We start from the raw sequence: 19,061 nt of genomic DNA, 5'->3' as shown, positions 1-19,061 counted from the left end.
CATGTCCAATCAATTGAATTTACCACAGGTGGACTCTAATCGTTGTAGAAACATCTCAAGGATGATCAATGGAAACAGGATGCACCTGAGCTCAATTTCAAGTCTTATAACAAATACCTTATTTACATAAGTATTCAGACCCTTTGCTATAAGCAAAGGGTCTGAATACTTATGTAAATAAGGTATTTGTTTTAACATTTTTATAAATTAGCAAAAATATCTAAAAACCTGTTTTCGCTTTGTCATTATGGAGTATTTTGTGTAGATTGATGAGAGGTGGAAAAATGTAATCCATTTTAGAATAAGGATGTAAGGTAACAAAATGTGGAAAAGGGGAAGGGGTCTGAATACTTTCCGAATGGACTGTAGGCCTAATAGAAATTCTTCAGCCTAGTATAAATAGTGAAGCCTATAGTTTAGTTTTCATTAATAATCTAGACTTTCTTTTCACACACACAGCTTTTGATACATTTAAAAAAGATTGCTTATTTGGTTGAGAGGGCGCAGATAGAACGTGTGTCAGCATGCTTCAACGCCTACGTGGTGACCCGAAGGACACATAGACAATGGTGCTTTGTGCAAAATCACACAGCTGTGGTGAACATATAGGCCTACTCAACATAAACCATTTAACCAATTCGCCCCAAGTTAAACCAATCAAAACAACCATGGCCAGATATGTTGGAGCCTAAATGCCATTAATTTACGCAAAATCAACTTCGGATTTTGTTCAATTAATTTAAGATAGCCTATTTATCACAACAAACCTGCAACGCTGTAGGACTACTGTACATCAAATTCACAGTGATGCCTGTTGCATCATTGGGGAATCCCCTATTTTATGCGTCATGCAGAGAATCTACCCAACCGATCGGAAACAGTCCTTCACCACCACCCACTTGATGATTCTGCCGCACAAGGCTATTACTGTATGTCCATTTTGTTTACACGACTGCGCTATCAATACGATGTATCTGTGAAACAGCACCCAATATAAATAACTGATCTAGTGCAATAAAGGTTAGATTAATTAAATCGAAGGTTATGCTATTATCAGGATAGGGTACCATACAGCCCACCTCACACATTTATGTGACTGACCAGAATGGTAGCCTATGTGGTCCTCAGTTTGTATTGAATAGGCTTAGACAGGTGCATCTTATTGCGAAGTGGGCAGACAAAATCAGAAAATGAAAGGGTTAATAAGCAAACCTCAGCCTTTCAAGCCCCCGCCTCCCACATCTCCAATTTGAAAGCCGCCTCTCTACCGGGAGAGGAAAGCTCTTTTTCGGTCAGATGGCGTGCTGCAGTCCGCCCCCAGGTTTCTCGCACCCACACAACCAGCAAAAAGGCAGCCAGCAACCAATACGGTTCGTCAGGGGAGGATATCTGCTAACGAATCCAGACGAGTTACGATATGCTCAGGGATTTAGCTGATGACAACACCACTCCGAAGTGAGAAAGAAAACGATTGTACAGGGAAAGAGAGCGATTATACAAATCAATGTAAGGTATTTACAATAGGCTGTGTACAATAGCTTTGCTGATCACCGTTTCTTAATTTTTTTTTTTGTCTCAGCCCTTTCATTGACAACAATTTAACGGGATTGGATGGGACTTTCGACAAGGTTAAAAGTGAGATAACCATAAGGCTTTTGCTCATTTACCTTTAGCATTCAATAATCGAGCCTATTACGAGGCGGCACATATTGCGCGAAAACTGGATTCTGTTGCTGGAGGCACCACTCGGTCACTCAGTGAGCGCGGGTCCCCTCTGCCAATCCAGCCGTCGGACGACGTGGACGAGGTAAGAGATTACATTAGAGTCATTTAAATGTTTTATGATGAAATATTACATTTGACATGCGTGTGTAATTCCATAGATATATGCATTGTCTGGTATTGGGCTTGGACGGATGTGCGCGTAATACTATTGTCATAGTTTTTTCAATTATTGTTTTCGTAACCATCGCTTTGTGCGTTATATGAACTATCAAATTCGGGTTTCATAAGAGTAGACAAACTATTTTTAATTATCACAACTTGAATAAGAAATAAAAAATTGTGCATTTCTAAACTGTAGGCCTACATTTCCCCAATAATACCATGCGTACACATCCTGCATATTTGAGGTATAAAGGGTTGGGCACCCACATGTGAAATGTTGCCAAAGATTACCACCAATAATAATATACTATCAGGAAAAGTAGGCTATTGGAGTATAAGTCTCTAATTTAGTAATTTTGGTTTAAAAAAATGTAAAGATATTGACATTGTCTTCTTATAGAAGACATCTGATGGATTTGGACTTTAGGTGTTCTTATATGAGACATCTGTTCCCAGATATAGTATCACAGCAGTAGTTACCACACCACAAAAAGATTGGTAGAAAATTGCTAACATTCCAAAGAAAACATAGATTATACCATATAGCAAACAAATGAATAAAGCATTCTGTACACACAACACAATATTCCTTCCATTGATTGATAAGCCATTTATTAAAACTTAAGACTCTTGAGTAACTCTCCTCCGGTCGGTTCCTTCTTTCCCACCTCCAGTCCTGCGCCATGTCTCTGCCACGCACGCTGGGTGAGCTGCAACTGTACCGGGTGCTGCAGAGGGCCAACCTGCTGGCCTACTACGACACCTTCATCCAGCAGGGTGGCGACGACGTGCAGCAGCTCTGTGAGGCTGCAGAGGATGAGTTCTTGGAAATCATGGCGCTGGTCGGCATGGCGACCAAGCCACTGCACGTGCGCCGTCTGCAGAAGGCCCTCCGCGACTGGGCGGCCAACCCGGCCCTCTTCAACCAGCCCCTGGCCAACGTACCCCTGGGGGGAATCCCTCTGTTCAAGGTTGATGGGACGGGTGCTAGCGGGACCGCTGCCGGAGGACTCAGGAAGTCCCTGAGCAACGGGCAGCCGGGGTCACCGTGTGACAGAGAGGACAGGGCATGCCTCACCCCTATGCACAGTGGGAGCCCCAGAAGCCCCTGCTCCCAAGCCTCACCGCAGCCCCAGGACACCCACTACAGGGACAAGCTGTCCCCAATGGACCCCCACTGGCTCAGCCCTGAACAGGACGGGAACAGCGCTTCAGCCTCAGGGGTGGACGAGGAGCAGCCCAGCCCACCTCTGCTCCCCCCTCGTCCCCCAGGTCCCTCCACGCCCCCGGCCTCCTCCTCATCTCTCTCCCCGGCAGCCCTCTCGGCCTGGCCCGGGGGCCAGCTGGATGGGGAGACGGCGCAGGCAGTGGGGGAGAGCGTGGACAGGCTCCTGAGGACCCTACCCAGGTCAGACCCCAGAGAGGTGAAGACACTGCTGAGGATGAACAAGAAGATGGCCAAGAATGTGGGCCACATCTTCAAGATGGCACCCCAGGATGTGGCCAAGGAGGAGGAGATCCGTAAGTACAGCCTCATCTACGGCCGCTTCGACTCCAAGAGGAGGGAGGGCAAGCAGCTCACACATCACGAGGTAAGGGCATCAGTGTTTCTACTATTAGAGGTCTCTGTGTACCGGTATGTGTGAGGCTTGAGCCTTGTCTTCTTTTTATCATGCTGTTCATATCATTCTAGCATTCTCTTTCCCCTTTCACCTTATTTTATGTCCTCCTCATGTTCAGCTGATCATCAATGAAGCGGCTGCACAGTTCTGTATGCGTGACAACGCTCTGCTTCTTCGACGGGTAGAGCTCTTCTCATTGGCTAGACAGGTGGCGAGAGAATGTGCCTACACCTCCACACTCAAGCATGCCAGGTAAGGGCACGAGCCTGCACAGTTTAAGGTCTTCCCTACCCCAATCTGATGACCATCCCACCCTCTGTCTCTTCCTCTATAACTAAGTTTTATCCCCTATGGGCCCTGGTCAAAAGTAGTGCACTACATAGGGAATAGGGTGCCATTTGTGATGCAGGCAAAGAAACCCAAATAGAGTTACGACATTAGAAATTCAAATGTTATGCTCTGCTTTGCCTTGAGCATATATGATTCCTTTTCTCAACAAGATATGATCGTAGAGAAACTACTATGTGGTTGCAGGCAGCATAGGGGCGAAGAGAGGTGGGCGTATAGAACAGAGGGAAAGCTGGGAACTCCCACAGCACACATAGCTAGGCCTAGCCAAGGTCATGCTATTAGTCAGACAGCACTGCAGTCAGTGCATCAGCTTAAAAACAAAGTCATACTGTGTAACCAACAAAATGAAAGCACATTCAAATACTCAAGCTTCTCATATAATCAATAACAAAAACATATCTTTCAAACTCAATGAATAATGTATGTGTTTACTTTTAGTCACAAATAGCCGAGGTTTGGTTACTCGACATCAGTTTTTATATTGTAATTGGATATAGTGAGCTACTACTTACTAATGAACAAAGCAGGACCAACTGAATCCTGGAGTTTGCACAAGAGGTTTGCTCTTCTTTTACTGCCTTCTTACTTTATTATACCTTCTCTTATTACAGATCAGGTGCAGATGACTGCAGCTTACCATCCCAAAAGAGAATAAAAAATGAGGTGAGTGGGCTTAAGTCTCTGAACCCCTAACAGAAAAGAGTAAAACTATACCAAACTCTCTCACTCTTGTTTAAATGTGTTATTGTGGGTGTACACAAGCTGTTTTGTCAACATAATATTGGTAATGTATTGGATACGGCATTGGTAGACAATGAATGAGCTGTAATGGCAATAAATTATATGCTGTAATTTATACCATGGCTACAATTCAATTAGTCCTTTACAATATTTAAGCAATAAGGCCCGAGGAGGTGTGGTATATGGCCAATATACCATGGCTAAGGGCTGTTCTTAGGCATGACGCAAAGCGAAGTGCCTGGACACAGCCCTTAGCCGTGGTTTAATGGCCATATATCACAAATCCCCGATATGCTTTATTGCTATTATAAACTGTTTACCAATGTGATTTGAGCAGTAAAAATAAATGTTTTGTCATAACCATGGTATATGGTCCGATATACCACGGCTGTCAGCCAATCAGCATTCAGGGCTCGAACCACCCAGTTCATAAATCAATTTATACCATAGGTACTTTTCAGTAGTAATTGCATTGTAAGACACACAATATTACATTTGTGTGTGTTTCAGGTGATAGTGTGGAAGTGTGTATTTGAGATGTTTTGTGTATTTAATGGTTAAGTGTGTGTGTTTCAGGTGATAGTGTCAGAGTGTGTGTCCTCCCTCCATGGTGTTGAGGGGTCAGAGGGCGTGTCCCAGAGGGCTGACGAGGACAGCCTATCGGGAGAGAGTCTGGACAGCCTAACACAAGGTATGTACGGTATCCAGATCCAAATATTATTTCTTAGTAACACTAGCTTGTATATCGGCTTAAGTCAAGTAAGTCTAGCATGTACACTATACACAGTAATTGTTGAACACATTTAGCACTGATCTTGTACAGTGTCACTTAATCACATTCCATTCCCAGACATTCTTTATGTGTTTCTGTAAATGTCACAGAGCCCCACTGACTTTAAAGCACCATTTATAATCAAGCCCAAATAGTTCATGTTTTCTGTAGTGTCCGGCGGTCTCCCAAATGGCAACCTATTCCCTATATAGTGCACTACTTTTGACCGTAGCCCAATAGATAGGTTGGCTGACATCGGCACAAAAAATGTGTGAGCATCGATGGAGGCAGAAGGCCATGTGGTGTTATGATTCTGAACAGTCAAATAACTAGCAACAATGACAAGAAGCTGCCATATGGGGAATTGTAAGTGGCTCGTTTCAGCTCTTTGTATCTTGTTATTGATACCATGTATTCTTTTGAGGCATTTTGACTCATGTCTATGCTAATATGGCTAAAATTCACTAGCTAGCGAATCAACAATTGTAACTATGTATTTGAGAGACAAGTGCTCATTGTGCAAATGTATTTGTTTTTAATAAACATTTGGAGACTAAAATGTATTTACATTTTGTCAACAATCTATGCCAACCATCTTTTTTGCCCCATAGTTGCGCACGTGTCGGTTTTGGTCTATGGGGAATTGGGTGCCATTTGGGACGCAAAGTCAGCCTTGTCAAGAAGCAGCTATATTTGATTGGTTCAAAATGGCATTCACACCTAACCTTGTCTGTCTTAGACGTAGGCTCACAGTGCAACCAATCTCCATCACCCCGCCCCCCCACCGACACCTCCATACCTGCCAACTGGAATCGCCAACTCATGCAACAAACGCTCATGGATGAGGGGCTGCGATTGGCTAGGATGGTGTCACATGACCGTGCTGGCAAGGTCAGCCTTAGGTCAGAGGGGACACATACCACAGGTGACTTTCTGAATAATGGCTTACAAACATTATCATCCAAGAGTTATCATAATAACACTCTTAAAGTGATAGGCCTGAAATTCAGACTGAACGGTTTTTGTGATGTTGAGATGACTCCACTCACAACATTTTTTTGGTGTAGATTCGGCTACATCTCAATCTCAAATGAATAGGATATATGCACCGTCTCATTTCATTGTTTTTAAACGGTGCCTATCTTAACCATTCATCTGAGATTGAGTCATACAGCCAAATCTCACTAGAGCCACGCAACAGATGGTGTGGGACATTGACTCATCCTGATATTAAACCACTTTCGAGGCCTGAATCTTTTTAACACTTCAAAATTTAAGTTAACTATCACTTTAACATACTGTCCCTGTAGCCAGTATCGTTTACATTGATAACAAGTAGAAACTGAGGTAGGGCTAAAAGGCCGGAGAGTTTTGCTACCGTCATTTAAAGACTGTTTCAAGGATCTTCAGTTTGAACCCAAGTGAGTTAGAATCTCTATTGTGATTCCTCCCACTAGCCAGGTCTGAGTTCTAACTAGCTGGGACTGAGGAAGAGAGAAAGAAGGAAAATTAGTTGGGGGATTTAGAGGTGAGGAGGTAGCCTATCAGCTACAAACCATACTGAAAATTGACATTGATGTCAATACAGTCAAATTGCCATGAGGTCGAGTAGCGTATGTAAATAACTGATTATGACAATTCAAATGATTGTACTTAACCCTTTCCTGTCACATCTTATCACGCATCATTAAAATGTTAAAGGTACAGCCATTCAGATGTTAATAAAACTACTGTGCCGTAGCACTAGGCTGTGTGGAGAAGATACAGGGAGATCGAGTGGGAGGAAGAGAGAATGATAGCGGGAGGGGCAGAGGAAGTGCTGTGGGGTGGTAGAAACAGACCCCCCCCCCCACACACAGCTGACGTCAGTGTTTTAGGCATGTGGGCTGAAGGGGGGATGGATGGAGAGAGGGGGCGAAGGAGTGGGCTGTAATTGGAGGGGCGTTGCATTGACTCACCGAGCGACAGAACAAAAATAAAACCTGTGGGCAGGGAAATGGCACAGGCTTTTTTTCTCCCTCTCCCTCTACTTAAGAAGTAAGCAGAGGGGGAAAAACAACCATTTCATCTCTCTATGACGTCGGTCTCCCTCTCACTTCCCCACCGTCGTCCTTTGTTCTTATCACTCACCTTGGTTTCCTTCTCCTTTTCTGTTTCACTCACTCAACACGACCTGTCTCCTCTGACCAAACTTTAACTGCACCTACGCCCTCTACAGTGTTATCCTATTAGCCTGTAGGTGGGCTCTCATTCTGTCAGACAAAACACTTGACATTTAATATTCCATTTCAAATATTAAAATTTGCTACCATAGTTGAATGGTGTTGTTGTATTTCCAGTTGTATTACTTTGAGTAAGTGAAGTACTCAAAAGTTACGACCCTAACCAATCTAATATGCATTAATTGGTGTACAGTTGACCATAGCAAGCACTCAAAGGTTCAGGGGGAGTAATAATGTATTGTCATTATATTGTCTCAGTCGGGCATATAGGCTAACAGCCCTCATCTTTTCTCTTCCAGACTTTGAGGCTAAGGCGGAGAGGAGGAGCTCAGTAGCAGTGTGCAGGAGCAGCAGCCCTGGCAGCACCAAAGATGACTCGGACCAAGGGGGAAAGTAGTGAAACCAACCACTCATCATCCTGAGAACCCATCAACAACCCTGCTTCTCATCACCTTAAATCCTGGATGGGCCAAACTCAGCAGGCTTTCCATCTGTACTTAAACCACTAACAGTAGTAGTAGTACAGGGATGGGGGAGGGGACATGGAATAAATCATTCCAATCTATATCAAATCTACATCCTAAATGGCACCCTACATAATGCCCTACTTTTGATCAGACCCCTGGTCAAAAGCTGTGCATGATATAGGGAATAGGGTGCCATTTGGGACACAACCCACAATTGGCTGAATCGGGTGGTTCAGGCAGAGGCAACACATCCTAAACCTACAAATACTACAGCCCTCCAGTACTGAAATTGAGAAACCGGTGCTCTACAACTTTACCTCTGTATATAGTGTGCCCAACCCCTCCAAACAGCATTAGCCACATCTCCACAGGACTACTGTAACACTTACACAACTGTGGGAGGTTTGTCACATAATGTGACAATGTCTCAGTTTGTCCCCTATGAACATAATCCCAATAATCCCCTCCTCCCCCGGGACAATGGATGCAAAATGTTGATATCATGACTAACTTCTGGTGCTATTTTTGTTCTGTTGATACAAGGTTGTAACTGAGAAAGGACTTGTGATGAGGATAAGTATCTGTAATGACACTGCCGTTAAAGCTTGGTTTGCAAAGTGCCACTCGTTCGAGTGTTGACCGTTTGATACTTAGATGATAAACAGAAATATGTGTACAGAGACGATAATCAGGTTCAGAGGCCTTTTCCTCCCAATACTGCAGCAAGTGTCACTTACACCCACTGAGACTGTTCTTTTGGAGAGGTGGGTTTGGATGTTAATATGTTAATATTATTGAGCCCTTAGATTAGATATATTGGTGAACTCAACATTCTTTGATTTAACTTGAGGCTTAAACAAGCAACAATAATTTACAAGCAACAACCATTTGCATAACTCTTACTTGAGGCAATTACTTAGATAACAATGACAAATGATCATCTCCCAATGTTTTATTTTTTTTATACAGTATGTTTGTCATATTAAACACTAAATTCTTTGACAATGGAGTTTGGGATAATTTAACTTTTTTTTTTACTAAGAAAACATCAGATGTTACTGGGTATGAATGTTGAAAAGGTGTTTGGATGATTAGGAAATCAGGTTGAATCAAGGACATTTCATTTTCTGCATCCCAAAAGGCCTTCAATATCCTATATAATGAACTACTTTTGACCAGGGCCCATATGGCTCTGGTTAAAGGTGGTGCTCTATAGAGGAAATATAATGCAATTTGGGATGCACACATTATTACCATGAGGTACCTAAACTGTAACCTCCTGCCTCACAAGCATTAAACAACCTCAGTTTGTTATGTTGAACAGAAGATTATTTATTTTGTTAAATCTCAATAAATGTTATTTTATTGTTTTAATCTTGTGGCCCCATTTGTTGCACTCCTTTTGACGGAGCATGAGAGTCAAATGTACGATAAGGCTGAATAAGCCTTCGTCATTCGAATGCTGCCAGCAATTAGGGAACTAATAGAAAATCACTAAGTCCAAACAGACATTCCCACTCTCCCCCCAATATCACCACCGCCGTCAAGTTGTTTGTTCCTTCCAGTTCTGTGCTGAGTGCTAATCCTGTACAAACGATGCTTGCATGACTCACCTGTATCTGTGATGTCACCCTCTTTTCACGCCATGTGAGTGCGCACCCCCCACCACGATGAGAGCAGACTAAATATAGCGAGATATAGCTGCCAATCTGGTGGCTCGTTGAGGAGTTCTGCTGTGTGCTTTTGCGTCGCTGCTTTGATTGTGAAAGACCAAGGCTGCATCCCAAATAGCACCCTATGATATAGTGTACTACTTTTGACCAGGGCCCATGGCGCAAATTACTGATCACTGTGGCAACAAAATAACCCTCTGGGGGAAAAAAAACTTGTTGAATCATTTCAAGCCCCAAAAATCTATGCGATGATGTTGAATCAACATGGAACCAGAGTTTTAGCTGATGTGTGTGTGGAGGTGGCGCAGGAAGTCCCCCCTGGTGGTGGTGTAGCCAGGGAACACAGCATTGCAGAAGTCACACACCTGAGACTGCATTGTCACCTCTGACATCAGCATCATTCCCCCGGTCTGGCTCAGGAACTCACTGTCCAAGAAGGAGCCACACGCAGAGGGCATCTAAGGGGGAGGGGGGTGACTTGTCAAATGATTAAGTCTAATAAAACATTTAAATATGAATTCAAGGGGAGAAACCTACCCGGAACATTTGTCGGGTCGTATCATCAACCCAAAATCGACCTGCTTGCTTCGAGTCCCCAGAGACACTGGAGGGTGCCACCTCTCCATTATTACCCCCAGGTAGATCCAGAGGCCTGAGGGGAGCGGCTTTGAGGACCGCATTCCTTTCTGTCCCTGGATGAGCAAAGTCCAGCCGTAGTCTGCCCAAATCCCCCTCCAGGAGATCAGAGAGTGAGCCAAAGGCCCCAGATAGGACTATACCGCCACGGTGTGCAGCAGGGTTGTGTGTTGGTACCATTGGGGTTTCTGGCCGTGCAGGGAGAGACCCCAGGCTACCCTGGGTGCACTGGACTGGGATTGGTGCCATTACGCTGGGTTGTCCATCAGGAACAGGGGCTTCTCCTAAGGAAGGAACCAGATCTTATAAGTCTGTCAAACATCTTGACTGTATTGTACCCTATTAGATTAATTGATATTGTATATACAGTACGCACTGAATTCCCAGATTTTGGCATTCATCGTAACACAAAGAACCTGCAGAACAGGCATGTATGAGAAGCATATCATTTCTTATCATATAAAAAGGAGATGGGAGTGACCTCGCTGTCTCCTCAGTGTCTCTGTGAGTTGCTGGAGTAGAGCAGCCTGCTTCAGACATAGCGAGCGCAATCGGAGGAACTCCCTGTACAGCTCTGTGTACGCCTCCTCCATCTCAGCAGCATAGGGATCTTTACAAAGCCAGTGAAAAAGAGACCCGTACATTACAATGTACATGAAAAATAATCCCCTTCGAGTCCAAAAAATAAATGTTGAGGTGAGACTTTTGCTCCTGTGTGTGTAACATACTATATAGCATGTTATGCTATCGTCAGTTGTGTGCAAGGTCTAGTTTCCCTCCCTCAACTTGAGTCTAAAGAAGGAAGTGATAAGGAAAAAGGGAACCAAGTCGAGGGGAGAGAATGGGGCCCTATCATACAAAACATCTGTGGGGTCTCTATGTCCAAAGTCAAACACAGAAATCACTGAACACATTTTACAGTATAACTAAAAATACCTGGCTCTAAATGTACTAAATGCAACTGATACCTATCCAACGCCTTTATTTTCAGGCATAATAAAATCGCGTGTCTTTTTCAAGAGGCATATTCTATTTGTGAAGAGAATTGTAAACTGTACAGGAATTCATACACTTCATAAAACAGAAAGCATTCATAACATAACAGGAAAATACGGGCAATTCCATTACATGTCTTGTACAGGCCTTCTAATAAGGGAATGTAAAAGTTTAATTCGTGTTTGATACAGCCAGTTTACAAATCACTACTTCATTCACATGTTGAAGTGCATATGATTTTTGTGAAAACTTATTAGAGCTGTATTTGAAAACCTGCATATACTATTGACTGTCCATTAAATGTTAAATAACATACTGCAATTGTTGAAAACAAAGCATGTTGTTCCCCTAGCTTCATACTTTGTTTTCATTGATTGAAATTCTTATGAGAAGGTCAACTCGGATCATTTTGGTTCAGGCATTTAAGACATGGACGCACTTAAACTGACAAAGGTGAAGATTAATATAACTTACATTCATACGAGTGTTTTTTCTCAATGACACAACGGGAAATCACGTTGAACACGCTTTCATATCTTGAGAAGAGGCAGAGGACTTGTCCTAATGTTGAATGTAGCCTACCAGTGAAACAAAATCAACCCCGAAACAGGAACAGGAAAAGTTGTTCTTCGTAAACAGTTCTTATGAATACCATTAACCGGATCATTGTTGAACTTTCAATGAGAGGCGCACAACAGAGAAGTTGAGTTGTTGCAGGAAAAAGGCAGAGTATATAAGATAAGGACACGCAACTTCGATATAGTTACTTTTTATAGCAGGTCAGGAATCGATTTATCCTATCCTGCTGCGTAAATTCCCCAAACCTGCTACGAAAAAAGCCACTTCCGGTCGTAGTTGTATCGAAGAGGTGTGTTTTTAGGGAATCTCGATAAGGATACGCATGTAAAACGACTAACCAACATCTAAAACTTACTCTTACCGTAACCTAATTTTAACCAATTATGAAATAAAATGTTGGTTTGCAGGTCAGGAGTGTCCTGGGTAAACTTCGTTAAGGCAGTGCGTCGCGGCACTCCAACTGACTCCGTCAGTTGAATTTAAGGTGAGAAAGTCAGTTTGAGGCCTACCAGAGTTACTCATATAATCTAACAATATGCTTATCTTTAGAAAAAATATTCTGATCTAAACGAATTAGCCTCCTGTACGTCTATATCTGTATAGTAGCCGCAAAAGCCATCTGAAATAAAGAAATGCATCTCTCTCGGGTGTCAGGAACAAGCTTCTCTTCCTTTATATAGATTGATATACAGTACCAGTCAAAAGGTTAGACACACCTAATCATTCAAAGGGTTTCCTTTATTTTTTACTATATTCTGCATTGTAGAATAATAGTGAAGACATCAAATCAATGAAATGACACATATGGAATCATGTAGTAAACTAAGACAAGAGTAGCGACTGGACATGAAACACAACCAATACTGCCTGGAGAATGGAACTATGGGAGTGACATTTGGGGAGGTAATCAGAGAAGTGATGGAGTCCAGGTGTGTCACGATGAGGCGCAGGTGTGTGTACCGATGGTGCCAGTTGTGCGTAATGAAGGTAGTCAGACCCAGTGATTAGTAAACTGGCAGGAGTAGACAACATTATTTTTGACTCTTCAAAGTAGCCACCCTTTGCATTCTCTCAACCAGCTTCACCTGGAATGCTTTTCCAACAGTCTTGAAGGAGTTGTTGGCTGCTTTTCCTTCACTCTGTGGTCCAAATCATCTCAAACCATCTCAATTGGGTTGAGGTCGGGTGATTGTGGAGGCCGGGTCATCTGATGCAGCACTCCATCACTCTCCTTCTTGGTCAAATAGCCCTTATACAGCCTGGAGGTGTGTTGGGTAATTGTCCTGTTGAAAAACAAATGATAGTCCCACAAAGCGCAAACCAGATGGGATGGCTTATAGCTGCAGAATGCTGTGGTAGCCATGCTGGTTAAGTGTGCCTTGAATTCTAAATAAAATCACTGACGGTGTCACCAGCAAAGCACCCCCACACCACCTCCTCCGTGCTTCATAGTGGGAACTACACATGCAGAGATGATCCATTCACCTAGACATGGCAATTGGAACCAAAAATCTCAAACTTTGACTCATCAGACCAAAGGACAGAGTTCCACTGGTCTAATGTCAATTGCTTGTGGTTCTTGGCCCAAGCAAGTCTCTTGTTCTTATTGATGTCCTTTAGTAATGGTTTCTTTGCAGCAATTTGACCATGAAGGCCTGATTCATGCATTGTCCTCTAAAAAGTTGATGTTGAGATTAGAGGTCGACCGATTATGATTTTTCAACGCCGATACCGATTAATCTGACTATTTTTAAAAAATTTGTAATAATGACAATTACAACAATACTGAATTAACACTTATTTTAACTTAATATAACACATCAATACAATCAATTAAGCCTCAAATAAATGAAACATGTTCAATTTGGTTTAAATAATTGCAAAAACAAAGTGTTGGAGAAGAAAGTAAAAGTGCAATATGTGCCATGTAAGAAAGCTAACGTTTAAGTTCCTTGCTCAGAACATGAGAACATATGAAAGCTGGTGGTTCCTTTTAACATGAGTTTTCAATATTCCCAGGTAAGAAGTTTTAGGTTGTAGTTATTATAGGAATTATAGGACTATTTCTCTCCATACCATTTGTATTTCATTAACCTTTGACTATTGGATGTCTTTATAGGCACTTTAGTATTGCCAGTGTAACAGTATAGCTTCCGTCCCTGTCCTCGCTCCTACCTGGGCTCGAACAAGGAACACAATGACAACAGCCACCCTCGAAGCAGTGTTACCCATGCAGAGCAAGGGGAACAACCACTCCAAGTCTCAGAGCGAGTGACATTTCAAACGCTATTAGCGCGCACCCCGCTAACTACCTAGCCATTTCACATCGGTTACACGAGCCTTATCTCGGGAGTTGATAGGCTTGAAGTCATAAACAGTGCAATGCTTGACGCACAACAAAGAGCTGCTGGCAAAACTCACGAAAGTGCTGTTTGAATGAATGCTTACGACCACCGCTCAGTCAGACTGCTCTATCAAATCATAGACTTAATTATAACATAATAACACACAGAAATACAAGCCTCATTAATGACCTATGGTCGAATCCGGAAACTATCATCTTGAAAACAAAACGTTTATTCTTTCAGTGAAATATGGAACCGTTCCGTATTTTATCTAAGGGGTGGCATCCATTAGTCTAAATATAACTGTTACATTGCACAACCTTCAATGTTATGTCATAATTACGTAAAATTCTGGCAAATTAGGCAGCCCAAACTGTTGCATATACACTGACTCTGTGTGCAATGAATGCAAAAGTGACACAATTTCACCTGGTTAATATTCCCTGCTAACCTGGATTTCTTGGCCTCCCGGGTGGCGCAGTGGTTAAAGGGTGCTGTACTGCAGTGCCAGCTGTGCCATCAGAGTCCCTGGGTTCGCGCCCAGGCTCTCTGGTAGCGTCGTCCGGGTTAGGGAGGGCTTGGTCGGTTGGGATGTCCTTGTCTCATCGCGCACCAGCGACTCCTGTGGCGGGCCGGGCGCAGTGCGCGCTAACCAAGGTTGCCAGGTGCACGGTGTACCCTCCGACACATTGGTGCGGCTGGTTTCCGGGATGGATGCTCGCTGTGTTAAGAAGCAGTATGGTTGGGTTGTGTATCGGAGGACGCATGACTTTAAACCTTCATCTCTCCCGAGCCCGTACGGGAGAGTTGTAGCGATGAGACAAGATAGTAGCTACTACAACAATTGGACACCACGAAAAAGGGGGTAAAAATTTTAAAAACCTGGATGTCTTTTAGCTAAATATGCAGGTTTAAAAATATATACTTCTGTGTATTGATTTTAAGAAACGCATTGATGTTTATTGGAGCAACAATACGCATCGATTATATGCAACGCAGGACACGCTAGATAAACTAGTAGTATCATCAACCTCGTCAATGCAGTAAAATGCAGTAAGCCAAGGTAAGTTGCTAGCTAGCATAAAACTTATCTTATAAAAAACAATCAATCATAATCACTAGTTAACTAGCTAGCTAGCAACTTACCTTGGCTTACTGCATTGACGCGGTCTCCTCGTGGAGTGCAATGAGAGGCAGGTGGTTAGAGCGTTGGACTAGTTAACTGTAAGGTTGCAAGATTTAATCCCCCGAGCCTACAAGGTGAAAATCTGTCGTTCTGCGCCTGAACGACAGTTAACACCCCGTTCCTAGGCCGTCATTGAAAATAAGAATGTGTTCATAACTGACTTATTTAAATAAAGATGAAATAAAAGGTGTAAAAATATATATATATTTTTTAAATTGGCCAAATCGGTGTCCAAAAATACCGATTTCCAATTGTCGGCCACTCCAATTAATCGGTCGACCTCCAGTTGAGATGTGTCTGTTACTTGAACTCTGTAAAGCATTTATTTGGTCTGCAATTTCTGAGGCTGGTAACTGTTAGAGGAATTCTAAATTAACTCTAATCCTGCTAGGATCTGATTTCTTGCTTTGACTCATCTGGCTCCTCCCTTGGAACCCCAATGTTATCAATGTATACCTTGTCATCAAATGACCCAGATGGAGTGCTTCTCTTTTCCCTTTTAGATAACTTCATGTCCTGGTGTCGAATGAGTGTAAAAGGCATCCCAAAATGAACTAACGCACATGACCCCACCCAATCTGTGGGTAATACTGGCCATAGAATTGTTCCCCCACACAACCACCAGATGTCAGCCCTGGCCCACCTTACTTTACTGAAATCTTCAGAGTTTAACCAACCTCTCAAATCCGACATGGTCTTATTAGTGGTAACATTCTCTGTTCTATTACAAGTACTAACTTCTCCCACATATTTTCCATGAGTACTGTACCGGGCCAAACAGTAATAATCTCCTCTGGATACTGTAAAGGGAGGAACCTGGGGATTTAAATAGTGCAAATCAATACAACTGTCATTATCTGGCATTCCTGCTTTCGTGAACAGCTTTACCATACCGGCCTAAACTCCTCTACCCAGAACCGTACTAGGGTGTCGACCAAGACCTGGTCATATTCATACCACAACCCTAGATCCTCCTTCATTTCTATTTAAAGGGTTAAGCGTATCTTATGCAATACATCCCTCTCTCCTGATTACCATCAAAAACTCTCATCTTCACTCTACTCTACCTTCTTCCATACTGGGCGAGTGGATTCATATAGCCCTCTCTCCAAATGAGCTATGACCTGTGTCCACGATCAATATGGGAACCTGCACCGATATATGCCATAATGGCTCAGAGTCCTAGACTGTCATGTAGTTAGAGACTCCATTTTGGTCTACATAAAACTCCATTGAGAGATCCTTCCCAACCTCTACTCTAACTTCCTGTCTACCCAGATCTAGGGATCTCTTATGCTTATTTTGGAACAAAATCCTCATCGTCTAAACCATGGGTCAAATTACCACTCTCCGCATACTCGAGTAGGACGTGCTGTATCAGGAATATGTCACCCACGATAAGACAGCTCAGACGAACAGCTTCCATGTGAAGCGCCACCCTCTCCCCTAGAACACATCACTTAGCAAGAGCCAGACACATCTTCACTTCTATGAACAACAACAGTGAGGAAAGGACAGGTAAGGTATTTTTCATTCGAGAGATGGCCCCCAGAATTCTGTTAATTCCAGTTCTCCTCTCGAACTCTGTTATTGTTCGACAGTGTCAGTGTGTCTTACCCTCCCGCAGTGCGATATGAATCCGGGTAGCTCTTTCAGCTAGCTGTCACCAGGAGTCCTTGGTATGGTCCCCCCAACAAGCCTCTGGGACTGGATTGAGTGACTTCACCTGTAGTTCACCTGTAGTGCATAAAATCTTGGACATACAGGTTTGGTTAACAAACAGTTTCTCATTTGTTCTGTTTATTAGCTAAAAAAATGTTTTTATTAGTTAATTATCCTGTAGGTCACATCCTATCCTAGAACACAATTTACCCATCCCCCCTTTTACCTGGCTCTGCCTAGGTAACAACCTTGCCTACTCTTAAACAATGACTTAGGTAAGATTAGTAAATTATCCTAATGTCTATCATCATCATGTAGGAGCCCCTTTTAATTTTCCACATGTCCACTTCTCCCTTGGGCGTCCATTCATGTCAATCCTGTAACAATACTCTGTCAAGTTTCTTATCTACTTTAAAGAAGTATCTGTGCTACTTATATCTTTCCTTAAATATATATTTACCAATTTAAAAACGTAACCCATTTCTCTCAAATACCACTAAGCTTCTAACTGTTTGACTTTATCTAAAATCATTGATTTTAGAAGAAACATGTCTATGAGTGGCTTTTCTCTAAAGTCTTTACATTTCCTTAATCAATCTATCTTAATCCTAACAATAATCCTAAATCATCACAGATGTCCTATATTCCTGTTAAATGTAATATTTCAAAACTTCTAAATCAAACAAAGTCTAATAAATGCTAACCATATCAAAATCCTTCCTACACTAACAAGCCCTTTCCTTCAGGGACCCTCAGTATTCTATCTGACAATAACATGAATTTAATGTGTTGCAAAGTGTGGAATACCTTATCTACAGTAATTTATCACCCCTAAAAACTGTAACTTATTTTTCTATGTAATTCCCTGCCCTATTGGCTTAATCTATCTCCTATCCAAACCTCAATGTATCTTATCTTCCCCTATTTATTCTCAATGATAAATATGACTTTTTCTCTGTTACAATACCAAATCATTAATAGCCCATTCAAAAACTTCACAGCTAATGTTGTAAAACAGAATCCTGAACCACTTTCTCATTTGCGGTTCAAACAATAATTCTAACCCCCCCAACCAAAACTCCATTATAATGAATTTACCTTAAACTAGTAACTCAATATGACCACATTCATTATAAAAATGACTCTCCCCTGAGGCTGATCAGACCTCAGAAGACAGTCACGATATGATCAATAGGTCATAAAATTAAAAAAATTCACTTGTATAATTAAAACTCATGAACTAAAAACTCATAAAGTTCCATATGTGAGCGTGCCTCTTTAAAATACCTTTGCACTAAAACAAATAGTCCTAACAATGGTTTTATTTGTATATACTTGCAGACCTGTTTTAATTTGGTCGTTTATGGCCTCATTCTCCCCAAGATTATAATCCCAGGAAACATCTAAAACTGAGACACCTAAACATCAATATTCCCAGAAGAACACAACACTCCTAACTAGCATTCACTATGCTAATTCCCATTCAGAAACTCAAAAGTGAACTATAAACTAAACCTAATGCTGATTCCCTTTACCTCAAATCATTAATCATAAGTTTTAAACAACGTCAATGTATGTGTTTACTCGTACATTTCTCAGTGTAAGAAATCCGTAATTTAATCCCCGATATTTAATAAATATGCATTCGCATTCTCCCATGGCTCCTTTAATTGACTTATTTTAGATAACTTCCATCCGTCCCGGAATGAAGAATCCTACTTAAGCACGCATGTCTACGTATCAGGGAAAAAACTCGAATAACCAAATTCAACCTAGCTTACTTCCCGAAACATATGCAGTTATGTTTTTCTATAGAGGTTGCTTTTCAAACTTTAAATACCCTAACATGGTTCCACACAATTGAAAGTGCTCAAATTCACTGGTATTACATAAACAATCAAACCTGGAATCACAACCATGGA

The 19,061-nt window shown here is 42.1% G+C and overlaps 2 protein-coding genes across 4 annotated transcripts; one reads left to right on the top strand and one right to left on the bottom strand.

Moving 5' to 3' along the window:
* Window positions 1-1,229: 1,229 nt before the first annotated feature.
* LOC112254751 (NGFI-A-binding protein 2) lies at window positions 1,230-9,436 on the top strand. Of its 2 annotated transcripts, XM_024427559.2 has the most exons (8): window positions 1,239-1,506; window positions 1,674-1,807; window positions 2,562-3,479; window positions 3,628-3,761; window positions 4,472-4,523; window positions 5,178-5,292; window positions 6,113-6,298; window positions 7,895-9,436. In XM_024427559.2, the coding sequence occupies exons 1-8, from the start codon at window positions 1,437-1,439 to the stop codon at window positions 7,990-7,992; spliced, it is 1,707 nt and encodes a 568-aa protein (XP_024283327.1). In that variant the 5' UTR covers window positions 1,239-1,436; the 3' UTR covers window positions 7,993-9,436. The 2 variants fall into 2 exon arrangements, with proteins under 2 accessions (XP_024283328.1, XP_024283327.1); XM_024427560.2 differs by lacking the exon at window positions 6,113-6,298 and having other exon boundaries at window positions 1,230-1,506.
* On the bottom strand, window positions 9,000-17,155 carry zgc:113184 (uncharacterized protein LOC553745 homolog). 2 transcript variants are annotated; one of them, XM_024427562.2, is made up of 4 exons: window positions 17,095-17,155; window positions 10,853-10,981; window positions 10,273-10,655; window positions 9,000-10,193 (listed from the first exon to the last, which is right to left on the bottom strand). In XM_024427562.2, the coding sequence occupies exons 2-4, from the start codon at window positions 10,962-10,964 to the stop codon at window positions 10,014-10,016; spliced, it is 675 nt and encodes a 224-aa protein (XP_024283330.1). In that variant the 5' UTR covers window positions 10,965-10,981; window positions 17,095-17,155; the 3' UTR covers window positions 9,000-10,013. The 2 variants fall into 2 exon arrangements, with proteins under 2 accessions (XP_024283330.1, XP_024283329.1); XM_024427561.2 differs by lacking the exon at window positions 17,095-17,155 and adding an exon at window positions 11,842-13,079.
* Window positions 17,156-19,061: the final 1,906 nt, after the last annotated feature.

The sequence above is a fragment of the Oncorhynchus tshawytscha genome, linkage group LG07, assembly GCF_018296145.1.
Source record: "Oncorhynchus tshawytscha isolate Ot180627B linkage group LG07, Otsh_v2.0, whole genome shotgun sequence".
NCBI lineage: Eukaryota > Metazoa > Chordata > Actinopteri > Salmoniformes > Salmonidae > Oncorhynchus > Oncorhynchus tshawytscha.
This window is presented reverse-complemented; position numbering and strand designations above follow the sequence as displayed.

Coding starts and splice junctions, on each gene's coding strand:
- LOC112254751 (XM_024427559.2), top strand. CDS start 1,437: ATGACAACACCACTCCGAAGTGAGAAAGAAAACGATTGTACAGGGAAA. Junction 1,808..2,561: donor CGTCGGACGACGTGGACGAG/GTAAGAGATTAC, acceptor TCCCACCTCCAG/TCCTGCGCCATGTCTCTGCC. Junction 3,762..4,471: donor TCCACACTCAAGCATGCCAG/GTAAGGGCACGA, acceptor CTCTTATTACAG/ATCAGGTGCAGATGACTGCA.
- zgc:113184 (XM_024427562.2), bottom strand. CDS start 10,964: ATGGAGGAGGCGTACACAGAGCTGTACAGGGAGTTCCTCCGATTGCGC. Junction 10,656..10,852: donor GACACTGAGGAGACAGCGAG/GTCACTCCCATC, acceptor TTCCTTCCTTAG/GAGAAGCCCCTGTTCCTGAT. Junction 10,194..10,272: donor CGACCCGACAAATGTTCCGG/GTAGGTTTCTCC, acceptor CCTCCCCCTTAG/ATGCCCTCTGCGTGTGGCTC.